The 13,475-nt window shown below is 38.5% G+C and overlaps 1 protein-coding gene across 5 annotated transcripts in view; it reads right to left on the reverse strand.

Annotated features, from left to right (window-relative positions):
- Positions 1-340: 340 nt before the first annotated feature.
- Positions 341-13,475, reverse strand: part of CA10 (carbonic anhydrase 10) — a 222,536-nt gene continuing 209,401 nt past the window's right edge. For 4 of the 5 annotated variants that reach the window (XM_038157544.1, XM_038157545.1, XM_038157546.1 and 1 more), the window contains 5 exons: positions 12,902-12,997; positions 11,252-11,324; positions 4,969-5,123; positions 1,950-2,124; positions 727-1,085 (listed from right to left, as the gene is read on the reverse strand). In XM_038157544.1, coding sequence (XP_038013472.1) covers positions 1,063-1,085; positions 1,950-2,124; positions 4,969-5,123; positions 11,252-11,324; positions 12,902-12,997 — 522 coding nt within the window. In that variant the 3' untranslated portion in view covers positions 727-1,062. Of the gene's footprint in view, positions 1,086-1,949; positions 2,125-4,968; positions 5,124-11,251; positions 11,325-12,901; positions 12,998-13,475 lie in introns of all 5 variants that reach the window. The other variant, XM_038157543.1, reaches the window with a different exon arrangement.

Consider the following 13,475-nt stretch of genomic DNA (forward strand, 5'->3'; position numbering starts at 1 on the left):
AAATATCCCTTTCACTACCAATTTACAGGACTGAATGTTTGTCCCAATAATGGCTTCAGCAAGGAAAATGACAATTTTAAACTGAGATATGTTTTATCTGCTTCTGAGCGCAGTTCCTGTTAATGATGGACCATAAGTGGAATTAAAGTTATACCACCTTTAAGTGCATTCCCAGTTGTCCTTAACTCACTTGAATGGGCTGCAAACAAAGAAATTAGGTAAGAAAAGAAAGAAGAAAAAAGAAAAGAAGAAAAAAGAAGAACATGACAAATAATACATCCACAAGTAGTAGAGGCTTGTTATTTCAGAAAGTAAAAAAAAGAAATCAAAGCAACTTAACTAAATTAATTTGTTAAACACATTTATTGAGTTGTTAATAGTAACCAACACAACATATGATCTGTTGTAAAGCAAGAAACAGAAAATGGATATATTCTGATTTTGCCAAATCCTACTACAGATATGTGACAGAGGGAAATATTTCAATTTCCTTTGTATTCTGCAGTGATATATTTACAATACTTATCTATCAAAGTCTGTCCCTTTTTAAATTAAATTAACAGAAAGATCATACCTAGAAATGTTTCCTTTACAGTAGTCTTGTCCTGTCTTGACAGTATCCATTAATGATAGTGAAATAATGAGAGCTTTCCAAGATTACTTGGCACACAGAACACAACTCCATTTTGATGCTGTACTGAGCCACCTTTTTTCTTTTTTTTTTTCTTTCAATTGAGAGAGAGAGGGGGACAAGAGAAAGAATTTCATATGTACAAAGTCTGAAAAGTCTTTCTTTGTGACTCCGAATTAGTTCAGGAAAATTGTAATCATGTTTACTGTAATACTTTTAGTTTGTTTTGTTTTGTTTTGTTTTTGTTTTGTTTTGTTTTTAAATGGCCACCAATCATGTGGATAAATTTTGAGGAGTTTTCCAGCATGGCAGCTCTTTTCCCTCAGCACATGGTGCATGTGAGCCCCGAGAGGGAAGTTGGGTGCATTGTAGATGATGTCAGTTCCCAGAAGGAGCATTCCACTGAGGATTCGGGTTCTGCCTGCTCTGTCTCATTTCAGGAGCCATTCATTTACTGGAAGAGAAACAAACAAAACCAATTATGCTTCAATCAACTCCAAATATGAAACTGGTTTAACACTGTGAATCAAATTGATTTAACACTGCATTAGACACTTAGACAAAATGTCTTAAAAAAGCCAGGAGGTTCAGTTTCCTCTTTTTTCTAGAAAAGAAGTCTGAATGACTGTTTCTTTGAAGGTATTGCAACACAGTCATCTGCCTTGCTACTGAAAATGTCCTTTCTTTTCCTTTAGTGCTACTCCTTCATAATGATGATATTAGTGCTGTGAGGGCACTTTAACACCATTATTTCAGGCAACACAGTTGTTTGCCTGGGCTTAAAGATACATGAGACACATTAAAGCTCAGTTGCGAGCCATAGTTGGGGCAGTGTAGGACTCTAGCTGCAGGTGACTGAGCTGCTTCATTATTTATATCCACAGCTTTATATCCACTTAGCAATTTAGGTGTTTGTTATGGTGGTGCACCTTGAAAGTGAAATTAAGTCTTATCAATTACTAATTTTGTTTGAGATCAGTTGTCATCAAGACTAGCTCATCCCCCTTTGTGGGTGAGTAAACTAGAGCAAAATGCACTTTGTAAGGGGAGAAGACTTTAAAATGAGGCTAGAAAACCAAGGGCCTGTCCTATTTACTTCTAAAAAACATATTCGATGTCCCAGGCTGGTTTTTTTGTCCTGCTTTTCCTGCCCATTTACTAATCTATTTCAAATGTGTGGCATTTGACTGACACAGCTATTCCCCCAGATCTGGAGTTTTATGTGTTTTTATTTGTGTGCCTTGTTATGCCCTTGGATTTCTCAAAGAAAGGAGCACAGTGAAAGCATAGAAAGGGTTATTCTGGAGGTGGAACGTACCTCTATACTGTAGTTTCTGTGCTCTATTGTTTGGACAATCTTTTCCCTGTAAACTAAAGTTGATATTGGTTCGGATACATCGATTGTTGAGAGGCTGGACTGGTCTGAAATTGTCGCTCATGCTCAGAAATATCTGTGATGGCTGATTCTGGCTTAGCAGTCGCAAAGAATGCATCTATACAGAAAAAACAAGGGGGGTTTAGTACTTGTCTTTGCTGTAAGTAAACAACATACAACACTAATAAATTGATTAATAAATGGAAGTAAAAAGAATTTCAGTGAAACATAATTTCAGTAAAACAGAATTTAAGTTAACTCTGCTAGTTTGTAGTCAGAGTTTACTTAAAACCATTCCTTGTGTGTTCCTCTGTTTCTGAGCCCCATTTTAAATGAGAGTAACCGGTTTTGGGGGGAGTGAATGAAAATAGAATTGAGGTGTCCTTGGGTGAGCTGGAAAGTAATGGAATCCACAGTGCTGGATGGCAGCAGCTGGCACAGAGCAAATGAATTTGATGAATGACAAGAGCTAATTTCCTAAACAGCATAGCTTTCAGTTGAGAAGCCACAGTTTTGGTTGGTGTTATTCAAGAACCAGGTAGGGGCAGGCTGGATGGGAAGGAAAACTGACAGTGATGCTACTGAAATAATGAAATTATTGATGTTAAAAAGTGAGAGCCTCTTTTTGTTGACAGGTCTGTCATGATACTGTCTATGCGGTGACTGTGAGTGTTCCTACAGCAGACTCTGGCCTTCTTCAGAGCTGGTTTCACAGCACAGAGGGAAATACTGAATCATCCTGTGCATCCAGCGCTGGTTGGCAGACATGGCTGTTATGGTGACTATGCAACTTTTAATTGATTCAAGTCAACTAAAATCAGAGAGGGAAAAAAAAGTTTCAAGTTACAAACCAGAAATCCTCAATATTTTGGTTTAAAGATATAAAACCAAAATATCTTCCACATCAATGTACAATTTAAGAGGTTTGTTTATGGCATTTAATGGGGAAATCCAGTAGCTGGGGTTTATGTCTTTAACAGCTCTTAGGGAAAACTTGAGCTGGGCATTGCTTTTTCAGTATGAGTACACAACATAATTAATAAGTATTCCACAAAATCCATTGTCAGCACTAATAATGGAGGATATAACTAAGTATTAATGGAGGATGTGATTAACCATTAAAGCACGACAAGGAGCAAGTATCATGAGGTTATAACCCATAGGTAGCAGCACAGACTAGAAATATTCGAATCCTTATTTTGCACATTAATGTTGGACGTAAAAATGTTGCTTGTAGAAAAATATTCAGGTCTTGTGTTTGAAAAGTTCACAATAGTGAGCATTTTTTGCCTCTGCTCAGCTGTGTCATTCTCCCAAAACACCCATTTAAAAAGGAAACAAAGTGCTTTCACTACCTCCAGACTAAACTGGACAGAAGGAATATCACAAAAATAAAACATCTCAGGCTTTTAAAAGTAATCTTATTTACAATGTTAATATGATTTTAAATCCCGAAGTGATATTTAGGGTTGTTTTCTTGTTCCTCATTTCATTTCTCAGGCCATATTTCTTCTGCTGCCTGCTTGGGGCAGGCAGATGGTGGTTCAAGTATTCCTTGGTGTTCCAGTATGCAAGAGAGGAGGTTTTAGTTCAGCTCACAGCTCTGTAGGCAACCCACTGATGGAAGCTCTGGAGAAGAGGCCAATTGGTGTTAAATTTGCTGTTTTCTCATGCCAGGCTTTGGATTGTAAGCAAGTTGTACAGAAATTTAGTTTCTGAGATTTTTCCACTGGTTTGTTTCCTCAAGAGCTTCCTTTTGGATGTGAAGTTGTGTTTTCTCTTGCATAATTTCTCTTGCTTCTCTCTAATAGGGGCTTCAATACATCAATCTGATTTTTCCAGAGGTATTTGTGGTGTGTTATTGGAGCCCAGTACATTCCTCTGACTGCCCTGGATGGCTTGAGACCGTGGCAGGAGGGCTCAGAGACCTTGGCACGGAGTCAAAGACACCTGTGCCTCCAATTTTAACCCATGGAAAAAATTACCAGCTTTGTGTGAAGATTTACAAGCCATGAGACTTTAAGTAGAATGATAGTTAATTTATCACAGGGTGAAAAAGTAGAATTTTGGGATTTTTAGAATAAGGGCTCAAGAGGCAAGATGGAGGAATCTGGGTGTGTTCTGTCCTTCTTCTTCTTGTCCTCTATCTTCTGCTGTGATAGTAGCACTTTTGGATTGGTTTAGAGACAGACTGTCTGACATAGGTGATAGGTATTGGAAAATTATTGTAAATAAAGTATACGTAGTTCTTAGTATAAAAAACTAACACAGCCTCAGGGGTGGTCAGTGTGCCACAAATTGACCTGCCAGACAGACCTCCACATGTCACAGGAATAACGTTATAGATAAGGAAAAATAAACAACCTTGAAAAGCAGAACCTTGGCTTCTTCTTTGGGCTCGGGGCTGAGAAAAAGAGACTTTCTGACACCTTGGGGTCATCTCGACCTCAGAGACCCTGACAGTGTGTATCCTGTAATTTTATTCTATACCAGAAAGCATTGGCTGATTTTATTTCCAGAAGGCTCCAGATACTGTATCTCTGTCACATTAAGGTGCTATTGACACATGTTTATTCAGACCTAGGAATGACCTCTGTTATCCTTAATAACCTCAGTTATGTTTGTATAACACTGATGTACTTGTTTTAGAGTCTCCAAGTAACTGTTCACAGCATCATAGAATGATGGAGTTGTGGAGATACTGCTGAAAACCATTTCGTTCAAACCCTCACTGAAAACAGGGTCCCCCCTAAACTTTGTGTGTGTAGATTCTGATGGAGTTCTTAAGAGTTAGTATTTTTATTTTGACAAAAAAACTCTTCAATGATTTTGCAAACTCTGTATGAATTGCATCCAGAGATCCCTACAGCACAAGAGTTGGATCTAATGTAAAGCTATAAATATTATGTGTAAATAATACTTTGTACCTATCCTAGACTGAATAATTTGTAAATTGCTTTACCTGCATCCTTGTTATGTAGACAGGTTTGTTCATTATTATCCAGCTTGCTGTTTCATAACAGGGTGGAATTGTCATTGACCCATCATACGTAATGAAACTAGATGTCTCTGGATAAAGTTCCTCAATATTAAGCCCCTGTAGTAAGTATGCATCATCTGGAGAACAAAGGAGGAAAACAACTCAGGTAAAACAGCAGCATCACAAAACAAACAAGAAAAAAACCCCAAACAAAACAAAAACCAAAAAAACCACACAAACAACATCACCCTTTTCATGGCTCTTAATTCCAGAACATGATGATATGATGTTCAGTTCTACCAAAGGATGAAGTTTTACAGATGGACATTTCTGGATGCTCCAGCAGTTCAGACAAGAACAAGTAACACAAGTAATATCCCTCACCCTGCTGGGTGGATCTGCACCAAGATTCCCATTCACACACAGTGGGAACTGAGCACAGGCATTCACAGGGCAACTCTAAATCACATTTAGGCGCTGGAGTCAAAAGCTTCTTGAAGTTGCAGTTATTGATTGAGATGCAGAAGCCTTTGGAGAATGCTGACTTTCCATCTTTTGGGGTCATTAACAATTTTTGCTTGACAAAGCCTCAGGAAGACCAAGAGAGTTAAACCTTAATTACCCTTCTGCCATGAGAGGAAGTTGCAGTTAATGAATGATAACAAAGCTGCTCCATGAAGCCTCCTGGCCTTTCATGTGCACAGTGGTGTGGATGCAGTGCCAGCTCCCTCAGAAAGCTAAACTCTAGGTGGAAGGCTTGCTGGGAAGCAGTACCAGGATTCCTGCCTTTAATGTAAGGCTCCCTGAAGTGTATTCCTCTGCAACAGAATTTATTCTGTGGATATGTACCTAAATATAATGAGATATATCTTTCAAAATTCATCAGAGTTCCTCAGTGCTTTCTGTACTATCTGCACTATTTCTCATGGGTAATGCTGGCCCTTTTGGCAGTGCTGTCAAAGCTAAAACTCAGATTTTCCTGCCAAATTTTAGGCTGTAGGAGTTCATCCACTCAGGGATAAACATATTTTATCACTGATACACTGCTGCTTGTGTGTATCTCAGAGAAAGCTGGGGTGGTTATGATTTGTAACATCGTGAGATCTCTTTGAACCCTTTCACTTGTGTGTGGTGTCTCCAATTTGGTTCATTTGCAGAGGAAACATAAAAATGCAGGCAAGGAAAAGTGCACACTGAGGTATGTTCTCTCTTTCAATGCTCAACATAAGCTGACCTTGATTTGTAGAGAAATCCAAATGATCAAGGAAGTATATAGGAGCTAAAAAAGAAAGGTGCAATTTAACTCGAATTTAACATATATATTGTAGCTGAAGGACATAACTTGGATGAGCAAAAGACTTCTTTTGTACAACCTAATGGAAAAATAAGAAGGGCTGCAGACTATTGTCTTGGGCAGCAGAAAATCAAAGAACACAGGCAGAGAAAATGTGACCTTGTTTTGTTTTTTTTTAACACAGCAGAGTCAACATGGTTATGTAGACATGGTTTTGGGGCAACAATATTGGCAGCTACAATGTCAGTTAAAGTGCCAAGGTGAGAGTGTAATGTTTCCACCTCATTGACCAGGGTCTTACTGTTATTTAATATTTTACATGCGTTTGTTGTTTTACGAAACAAAATCTTGGCAGGTCCTCTCATGTTTGTTAGAAAAAGAGCCCTCTGCCCTGCCCCTGCAGCTTGAGCTGGGTGATTGCAGTGCTAGATGGCTGGCTGGATCCTCAAGCAGAAGGGGAAGTGCCATTAGTGTCTGGGAGGTGGCTGACCATCCTGTTTTAATATGCCCAGGCTTCACTGGCCCATGCCCTGTGACAGCTTCTTTCTAAACCCAAATTTTCCAGACAGAAGCATGCAAACACAGTCAATATGCAGTTATATTTTAACAAGTAGAGATGACTGAATACACTTGGTCATTAAAAACATTATTTACAGTGCACTGGTAATTTTGCTAGAATTGCATCAGAAGAGAACTGATGGACATTTTTCATGCCAATGCCTTTTTTCAATGAGTCGTAACACACTTTTCCCTTTCCCACATGAACATCCTGTTCATTATTTATGAGCCATGGAAAGTGGTGTGTTTTAACACCAAGTGACACAGAGTCAGGCAGAAGAGACTCCTCAAGACCAGATTGGCTTCAGCTGGGCTAAAATGTTTTCAACCAGGTAGAATTTGCCCTGAAATGTTTACTAGGAGATGGGAAAAAAAAAGAAGATTAATACAGATGAGAGATATTGATATGAGAAACTGGAGGAAAATATCACTTCAGGAAAAGCCAAAGATAGGGGTGAATGAAATAAGGGTTTGTCCAAGAAAATACAGTAACTATTAATGCCTGTATATGAGGTATATTCCTATGGGAAGTCAGGTGATTCCATGTGAGAAGACTACACAATAAGAATTTGGTTACCAACATCTTTTCCATGAACAGATCTGTCCGTTCCCCACATCTTGGTAAGAGTTTCTTGTTCTGGAGTTGAAGCAGATCTGGTGGGTTGAGATTAATACCAGACTGCAGCCCTTCAAAGTCTTGCTTATATTTACTGCAAATACATTCAAAATGCTCAAAATCACCCTGTATCATCTCTTGCCAGTGACAAGCTTCCTTTCATAAATCCATCCAGCCTTTCCTGGATCCCCCTACATCATTCCTATCTGCAGCCCACAATGTGTTACTCTTGATCTGCTGGTGCCTTATGGTGATTTCCAAACCCAGGAATTTTTCTCTCTACAAATTAGGTTTCATTAGATTTCACATTCATTTACATAAAGGCCTTGACTCTGACAATTTACCTAGGAAATTATGTAAATCCTTTTATCCCTAGGTTTGTAATAGATGCGTGGGATTGGCTTTCACAGCAAAATCTGTGTGTGTTCTCTTTATAATAATGCTTTTTATAGGGAATATAGTGTTTATTGAGTGGAGGCAGGTACATTTGATTTTAAAGTTCATATCATGATAATCCAGAAGAGGATCTAGGTTAGATTTACAGGGTAAAGAATGTGGAGATCCTCAGTTTCTCTGCTTACCAGACAATGACAAGACCAAATGTTTATGTGGAATTTTGGGAATCTAAAAAGTTAATTTTTTTCCCTGATGTTAAGCAAATGCTGGATGAAAGCTCATGTAGCATAACTGTTTTGAAAGAAAACTAACTTATCCCCTCAAATGGCACACTTAATGAGGAATAATAAAGCAGTTTTCTTTTGAGATATCCACACGGCTTCTGACTAAAGCCTGCTTGAAAAAACCCTTGTTTCAGCTTGCTCACTGTAGATTCTTTGGGCCGCGATAACAGCAGAAAATAAACATTTAAAATCTCCTTAAAAATTCCTTGGGGTCCACTTCACTGTAGCCATTAATATCTAGGAGTAGAAATTTCCCTTTCAATGCTCTTGGCATGTGGAAATTTCATGCAGCAGGAGAGACAGCACTTAATTTTGTTGCTGTTCTTTAAAAAAATAAACAAAATCATTTTATTTATGTTATGAACTGTCCTGACTCTAACCAGCATTCCTTTTATCATTCCCTCCACGCTCCTCTTGAGCACACGGGGCCTAGGCATTTTCTCAGCACTGGGCTGAGTATTGACTTCAGGAGTGGAACCCGGTAAGACTCTGTCCGAAATTTCTCTCATCTGCCTCACGATTTCATCACGAATAAAGGCAGAAACTAGGACCACTGAAAAGTTTAAGATCCTGTTTAATATCCTGGTTTGGTGGGAGCTTGCCAGGGTCCCGAGACCAGAGCAGAGTCTCTTTATTGTTCACCAGGTGTGTTTGTCTAACACTGAAGAGGGGTGATGTGCCCTTTCCCTCACTCCGCAACAATGATCCTGGAATTTTCCTACCTCCCAACTTGTCTGGACTTTTCTGAGATGATCTTTTGGTGGTCCCTATGGAAAACAAGACCCTTCATCTACTGTACAACTACCGTGACAGATGGACTGAGATGGGAGAAGCCTTTTCTCCAAGGACTGAGACATGAGACCCTTATATAGAAAAAGCTCCTTTTCTTCCCAAAGACTGAGACTGAAACCTCTAACCTGGGGAGGGGTGGGGGGGTGAGTGGGGGAGACCAGCTGACCAAACTGAAATATTTGCCTGCAGGTAGTGACCACTGGACCAAGAAGAGAATGGCTCTCACCCACTGCTGACCAAGATGAGATCATAGACTATTGTATTAGTTTTCTCCCCCCTTACAATTCCCAATAGAAAAATCATAATAAAATCCCCCGCGTTAGCTTGTGATTTTGAGATCTTCCCTGACATGAACATCACAGGTATCCTCAACTGGACTTCGAAGGACTTTGTTGTCTCTACGTTTGGTAGCTATAACCTCCCTTTCTCTTCTACCCTTTCTTTTCCTTATGCTTTCCCTTTTTTTTCCCCCCAATTCCCTCCAACACATTTTTGCTGTGATCATTCAATAAAGTACACTGGTTTTGATTATTACTGCAAACCCCCTTGCCTTGTCGGTTTTTGTACCTTAAGATCAATCTAACGAACCATCACGAACCCCGTTCATAAGGACAGATCATGGAAAACCCTAAAGCGGAAGCTGCAGATCTCCAGCTTCTAAAGGCACACTAGAAATCCTTCCAGTGTAAGAGGTAAAATTAGTTTTCAGCAATGATGCTATAATCCATCTTGCAAGACAACTGCAAAATTACTTTCAATAACACTTTCATGTTCCCAATTTACACTAAAAATTCACAGTCAATACTTGTTACTACAGTAAGTAACCCAATGCCCTGTGGAATATATGTGCATTGTGTCTACCAGGGGTTTAATTTTAATGCATAAAATTAGTGAAAACCATGATTAAAAACTAAAGCAATTCTGTTAATCACTGCTTTTCCAACCTGTGTTTTATGTGTTCATCTTTATGAGAAATTTCATTTAGTATACCCAAATTAGGTGAGATTGGAATTGTGTTTCCCTTGTAAGGAGACAAAACAAGCAATGGGAGGTTGTGGGATGCTGACAGCTCCAGAGAGGAGGAGTTTCCACTGTAAATGCAGCATACAAATGAAGTGTTTGGTATTGGGAGGGTGGGCCCCATGGGAGAACATCTGGCTGGTTCCCAGAAGCTGGGAATATGGAATCTGTGGATGAAAGAGCTAGAAAAAGCATTCTCAGCCTTAACAATCCCTGTTTCCAGGATGCTGCAGCAGCACTGGTAGGCAGGAGGCTCTTGCAGAACAGCCTTGCTGTGTTTTTGCAAGGAATCAGGACAAGCAGTTTAAAAATGGGACTGGTCTCCTTCTTCCATGCAGAGAAGATGACATTTGATACTGATAGAACAATCTGGAAAAAACATTTTGAGCAGAACCCTCTATTGCCTTCCTTTCCATAGGTATTGTACAGAACTGAGTTTCATTATCATAGAAGCCTCTCATTCGGACTATAGACGTAACAAGATTTGTTAACTCTCAGGTAAAAGCAGAGTAACCTCAGTGGTTTGAAAGGTGTATGTGTTGCAGGAGAGGACAAGGAATTATTTGTGTTATCTGTTTGCTGTGTACTTTCTGAAAGTTAAATTCTGCTATTGTTGAACTTACAAACTTCATAGCAGCTTAGAATATTTGACAAAGGAAACGAGGTTTTCAGGAGAAGTTTATTTTGTTATGTATATTTTTCATTATTTTCTCGAAAATACCTTAATTAAACTCCTGTTTTCCACAAGGTCAGTATTTGAACATGGAATTATTGAGGATCATCAGTTAAAGGCTTTTCAAATGTGAATACAACAAATATACAAGCTATGTTAATAACCTCTTTCTATATCTGTTAAATGCAGCAGTAGTTGAATAGGAATGTTGCAACTTTTCTTTCAAATAGAAAACACTGATGAATACTAAATCCAGTAAATTGTGCAGCATCTTGACATAACCAGATCCAATATAATCCAGGCTGCTCCACATGTCCCTTTTACTGCTAACAGTAGACAGGTTCTCCTCAGCATTCTGTGTGAATACAGTATATGTATGTGTCAAATATAATTTCATTAATTTGTTACTGCACTTTCAGATGTAAAACAGACTTTGAAGTTCAAAATTCATTTGATAAAGTGATGACCTAATGAGCTTTTTCACATTCTTGAGTTTATCATGCAGAGTTCCTGGCAATGCAAACCTGGAATTTCTGCCCATCATGATGTACCTCTTGTTTCAGGTTCACTACATGTGTTATTGGATACTGAAAGAACATAGCTGTTACCAGAGGAAATGAAAAGAAACTTACTCTTATATGTTATTCTTGTTATGGTGTCTCTGTTAAGCATACGATTCAGAAATGGATTTGATGATTCAGATACCTACAGAAGAGAAAATGCACAATGTCAAAATCTTCTCACAGACATTTCCTTGCCAGAACTGCAGCTCTTCCATGTTGTGCACACAGACACTTACTCTCTGATACTCCTGCAGTTGGCTTCTGCCTTTTTTTCATTATTGTGGGAGAAGGAAATAATTACTTACTTGTTTGTCTAATGAAGCTTAATAGAAAGTTGGTAGAATAAATAAAACACAAAGAACAGGGAAAACATAAATCAATGCCTGAAAAAAAAGCATGAGTGCAGGTTTCTTCTCCAACAGCTTTTTCATGAAATTTGCAGGTAGTTGATATATGAGGCAGGATTTTCACTAATATTCAATTTTTTTATTTATTGATAAATATAATTTCCTTGCAGCTGGCTATTTTAATTGCAAATTAAAGCTCTCTTCCTCTGGTTTATGTCTGAGTAATATATGAGGTAACACCTCATGTTCAGATGGAGCTTTCCATGTGTCAGATTCTGCCCCCCTGTTGCTCAGCAGCCCTGAGCAGAGTCTGGTCCATCCTCTGACACCTCCCTGCAGGTACTTCTAATATTGACAAGATTCCCTCTGTCTTCTCTTTAATTTTCTCTTTTTCATGAATGCAGGTCAGATTGTTGGATCATAATACAATACTTTTTGGATAAAAAAAAAAAAAACAAGAAGGCAGCATAAATATCTTTCTTAAATATTAGACCCATGTAAAAATTGCCCTTTTATATCTAATTATTCGGTATACTCTGTGAAATGCATACTTTATATCTGAGTTTAATGCTTTGTTAGGACCTTTATGAAATGGGATTAGAGTACTGAGGGGAACGAATAGATATCCCATACCTAAGGTGTGCTGATGTGAACTTCAGCATTACTCAGAAATACACACTTTTTTAGACTGATGAAACAGAGATAGATAATGACAGAATATAAACAATATTTGGAGGGGAGAATTTTTTTTTTTTCTGGAAAATGAAAGAAAAGGTTTCTCCAATGTAATTAAAGAGGTTTGGGAAAATCATGAAGTCTTGAGTTCAGTGTTAGATCACTATAAATTACAGACTTAACTATGTACCTTGAATGAACAGGATGAAGACAAAATATTCACATGTCTTTGTGGTTCTGTGAAATGCAAGATATTAGAAGTTCTACTTTTAATGTTCCTTCAGTTTTCATAGTTTTAAGATGTTTTAAATAACACAGAGAAAAACTGATTTTGCTGGCTTTGACACATCAGCATGACATGCCCTCTTTCCCAGGGCCTCAACCTACTAGAAGTGATTTGAATGAATAATATTTCATGAAGAAACACTAAATCTGCAAAGCTAGTGACTTCTGCTATAGCCATTAAAGTGTTATGAGTGATGTTTATGATGTAAGGGGTTTTTTTTCCCCACCTCCCTTACCCCTTTTAATTTTCTTTATATTGTAAAAGCTTTGGAGCAGAGATGGCGTGCTCAGTTCAGGTAGAAGCTGTCTCTGGATTCCAGATCAGAGCCTCTGGGCAGTCTAATGCCTACATTTACAGTTCAGGGAAAATTTACTGTTTATATATTAGGAATCTGTAGTACAGAATACTTACTTTCATAAAGATGGAAACTACCACCAACCCATTAGGACTCTTTGCAGCTTCTGTGACATTTGTGTACAGTTCATGGTTATAGTGGATCAGCTGAACCTAAAAAAGATGAAGGGAAGGATTACAATTAACCAGTGGCAAATAATCCCATACAGTGTTTGCAAATACTACCCACACACTGCTTGGTTTGTATTGGGATCCCATCTCTGCTTTGGGTACTTTGTAGCAGGGTAATTTTTCAGGCATTTGCAGCACATATAATTTTAACAATTTCAGTCACCATTTGGCTCCAACTGAAACAGCATCAGCATGTTTTCTTCTGAATTGCCAGCCACTGAATTCACCCACATCCAGTTACAGATTGCACTGCAGGGGCTGACATCACTTCCCTGTTCCAGCAGCACTTGCCATGGGCACCAAGTAATCTGTACTCTGCAGCCTGAAGCCAAGCACAGAAGAATCAGGGGTTGAAATATTTGAGGAAACATATGGGATATGAGTTTGGAACTGTGAAAACCACCACTCGCAGAATTCAAAATACTGATATTCATTTGCCCCAGATTCTGCAAACTTGGTT

Source organism: Motacilla alba, chromosome 18 (genome assembly GCF_015832195.1).
Source record: "Motacilla alba alba isolate MOTALB_02 chromosome 18, Motacilla_alba_V1.0_pri, whole genome shotgun sequence".
NCBI lineage: Eukaryota > Metazoa > Chordata > Aves > Passeriformes > Motacillidae > Motacilla > Motacilla alba.